This window comes from Monopterus albus, unplaced genomic scaffold (assembly GCF_001952655.1).
Source record: "Monopterus albus unplaced genomic scaffold, M_albus_1.0 scaffold229.1, whole genome shotgun sequence".
Classification (NCBI taxonomy): Eukaryota; Metazoa; Chordata; class Actinopteri; order Synbranchiformes; family Synbranchidae; genus Monopterus; species Monopterus albus.
In genome coordinates this window covers 320,757-324,846 of record NW_018128109.1, presented here as the reverse complement: position 1 = coordinate 324,846, position 4,090 = coordinate 320,757, and the positions used below count along the sequence as shown (strand labels likewise).

Sequence of the window (4,090 nt, the reverse complement as noted above, 5' to 3'; positions counted from 1 at the left end):
AATGTGTACACACACATTCAAAACAGACTAACAAAACCAGTACAGTCTCCTTTTTTGACAGCAAAATGACAAAATGTGCTTATTTAAATATAGTTCCTGGTGATATTTCTCTCCCACCCTTAATCTCTGGTATTTTGTAGCCACCCCCCAACTATAAATACACCATCTCCTGTTGCTCCCACATATACACATTCAGCTTCTGGCTTTTACTGTCCAATTGCCACCATCAAAGGTAAATGCATCACAACATTATTTGGAGTAGAAGTAATAGCTTGAAAACAAATCCGAATCGACAAAAGGTCCGAGTGAACAGGATGGATTTACAATGGGTGTGGACAAGTAGAGAAATCTGTGTTCTTTAAAATGTGCTGTGTAATGCAACACAACTATAGCATATCTTGTGTTAAAATCGGGGCGAAGTAGAAAATAATCTGCATGCATTCACATCGGTAAGGCTACAAAACTGAATATTAGTCTGCTTTTCCCATGTCCGAATCATATTTCCTGTAGAATGGACTTAGTTATTAAACCTACAATAGACAGAGACTGATCATTTCCATGTGTACCTAATGTTTCCTGATATCACAGGCATCACTTTTTAGGAAGCAACAGGTTAACGCCGACTGCACCTTAGAAATCATGCAGAACAGCTACTTGATATTCACATGCATGCACGAGTGGATGCATGTAAGTTGACATCTCACAAGGACACAGACATGCATCATTTGTCATATCACCTGTATTTGTTCTGACTTTAAGTGACTTGGCAGGCATTTTTTTTCTTTGAAGTAGTGGATATGCAGACTGTATTTTCACATGTGCTGATGCATATGATTGTGTAGGAGAGCCTGCTGGATGCTGACCATCACGTTGCCGTAGCACTCGGACCAGCGGACAAACAAGGCTCTGCAGTAAGGGCACAACATCTGCTGTATACTGTATGTTCAACATCTGACAGTTGCTCTTATTCAGAACGATTTGCATCTGTTCTCAAGATTCGTGATTGATAAGAAACATGAGTTTGTTAAATTGTCTTAGTCTCTAGGAGCATCCAGTGGGTACTTGTCCATTTTCAGTCATTTTACAAGCTAAACACTGACTTAATAATAAAACAAATGATTAATTGCAGTAGTATTAGACGCTACACTAGTTGTTTAAAAACTTTATTCCTCTCTCTCCCTCTCAGTCTCTTCCTTCATCTCGTCCTCCTCCCACTACATTTACGCTACTGTCATTCAGTGACCTCATCGCCTCAGCTTGCCCTCTGACAGAGGAAGACCCCGCCGACTGGGAGAACTTCAAGATGAAGGCTGAAGCTCCACAGAGACAAAGAGAAAGACACACATCGACATGACTGCCTGTCTCACACCGTCAACGACTTGCCGTAGCTTTCAGAAGTTCTAGAAAAGGAACAGGAAAACTGGCACTGAAGTTGCTTTCTCATTCAGCACATTATTAATGTCAAGGGCATTTTGGTTGACCATTGCATGTTCCAGCTTACCTTCTCATCCCTGAGGTAAACAGATATGCAAACACAAGAAGTGAAACCGAGATTAGTGTTTTATGTCATTACCAAAACTAATTTGAACATGTGACTATATCTGAATTAAAATCAGTCAGTACTAATCCAGAACAGATGGAATCTTTGACCTTGACAATAGAAAAAGGATATCATTAGTTATCATATTTGTATAAACGTACAATTGTCTGAATTGCTGTGAACACAGCCCTGACTCTTGATAGCGTGTGATTTGTGCAATACACACAGAGACTCAAACACAGGGGCTAGGCTCTGGCCTTATTTTCTCACACCACTGACTGTGTTTTTCTAAACTTAGCCTTTTGGGACAATAAAAGGGAATTATGGTTATTGATGAAATGGAAACATGCTTTCCAGTTGGCTTTCATCCAAGCATATAGGGTACGTCAGAGAGAGTTCAGTCAGGTAAGTGTGTAGGTAAGCATGTGCATGAACCTGTGTTGTGAGTGAAATCAAAACAGCTCAGAAAGACACATACGTAGTCATTGCCTTCAGATGGAGTGAATTTGTTTGCCTCTGCACTCGCAGAAGCATACTTTCATTTTTAGATAGAAATGAATATAATTAGTTAGGGTTTTATTATATAGCATACATAAGTTTATACATTTTAATCTCACAGTTGTGTTTATGTTATGTAGTTACATATCACCCTATGTGTGCACTGAATCACTGGTTAGTATTTACTGTCTAAGCAAACTGGAGCACTGTTTAACATCAAAGGGACTGGTTCACCAAAACACTGACTCTCATCAGATTTACAGCTTTAGCAAAGAGGGTCCACAGTTAATTTATTATCACCACCTGGCTGAAGAGGCCAGGGAATTTGGGGTGACTGGGATACCAAGGGTAATAAACAAGAGACTAGATCTAAAAGTCAGGAAGAAGACGACAACTTCAAAGGCACTCCCTTTTTAGGGTGTTATCTACAACCATTTGATCAGAGAGGATGACTGGAGGATGGACGGACTGAAGGACCAATCTTGGGAGAATTAAGTTTAAACCACAATTCCTCCCCAACAGTTTTTGGACCAATCAGAGAGTAACATTTTTTCATATAAATGTTGTGTACCGCTAAGTTGGAGTTAGTCTTTTCTGTTTATCCTAAACAGAAGGGATCCATGTGCACATGCTTATTTTGATACGTTAATGCATAATAAATTTCATATAGAGAAATATATCTTTTTATTAGTCTTCTCTTTTCAAAATAAATTGACTTTTCCTCACAAATTCATCTCATCTGCTCTCAAGCAGTGAAGCAGTGGGGTCAGACTGGAGTTGCACAGGCTTTCCTCAGAGAGAGACCATTTTCAGTGACCTCAGGTTTATCACCCTTTCAAAGAAATAGATTTCTTTTTGTTTTCAAATGTGGGATAGAGATAAGTACTTTGGGCATCAGACTATAAATTTAGACTGAGGTGAGAGATGAGATTTGGCTCCACACACTGTTGAGAATAAGTTTATTTCACTGGATGAGAAGGAGAATACTTTGTGCTACATTCAGACTTTTACTAGCACATAAACTAGATTCCATTTAAGGTTGCATAAATGTTTTAAGCTCTCTGTTGGATGCACCATGCCAGTTAAGTTAAAAAAAGTTTGAGTTGGTCTATTTTTACATTTTAAACATTCATAATGTTAATTAAACAAAGAAACTAGGTTTGAAGGGCATCTAAAGTGAAAAAACCTTATTGTCTGAGCAGGTACAGTTCCATATAGCTTTTGAGTTTTGCTAGCATCGTGGCCCCAGATGTTTGTCCATAGTCTCCTCAGGATGAATCACGGTAATTTTGGTGATTTTGACATTTCATCTAGCTCCATCATCATCAACCAATACTTTGCGAAACTAATGATATTCCAGTAAGCCTCAGCTACTTTGTGTTGGTGCCGATAGCAGTTTTCATGTTAGCCCACTGCACAGAGAACATGGTAAGCATTAGGTGTAAACATTTCACAAGCCACGTGGCAAGTATAGAAAATTTGGGTGAAATATTTTTAAAAAATAGTTTTGGGATTTTTCAAGTTGGTGTTAAAACAATATTGACGTTTCCCTATGTAGGTGAGAATAGGTCTTGGTCTTTGTTACTTCTCTACACTGACCCTGAATGTTTCCACCTCCAACACTTCTACACTGCAAAAAATGGGACAAACAACGCAACCCCTGTTTTGTAAAAACATAACTGAGCATGTTAGCATCCTGATGTTAGTATTTTGCTCTATGTGTGAGTCACTGTCACTGCACCAAATAAATAGTTTGTTTCTAATGCAAGACTGAGTTGAGGTGGATGAGCAGGATACATTTTAGAAGGGTCACAGATGTTTATCTTCCAAAAACATTTTGAGGCTGTGTAATAAAGAGTTGTACTTGTGAAAACGTTTTTGGATGCGTGAATAAAATCTGTTACCACAATGTTGTATAATAATTAAGTGTATTTGTAATCAGGTGTAGACAGAAAGCAGCAAATTTCAAGTTAATAGTACGAATCAAATAGTATGGATGTTTTTACTCTTAATCTGATTGGATAATGACGCTGTCAAACTGTCCAATCAGAG

General features: G+C 38.4%; 1 protein-coding gene across 1 annotated transcript in view; it reads left to right on the top strand.

Annotated features, from left to right (window-relative positions):
- The window catches only part of aasdhppt (aminoadipate-semialdehyde dehydrogenase-phosphopantetheinyl transferase), an 11,666-nt gene extending 9,611 nt beyond the window's left edge, over positions 1-2,055 (top strand). The window contains exons 6-7 of the mRNA XM_020619982.1: positions 843-938; positions 1,187-2,055. Coding sequence (XP_020475638.1) covers positions 843-938; positions 1,187-1,354 — 264 coding nt within the window. The 3' untranslated portion in view covers positions 1,355-2,055. The remainder of the gene's footprint in view (positions 1-842; positions 939-1,186) is intronic.
- Positions 2,056-4,090: the final 2,035 nt, after the last annotated feature.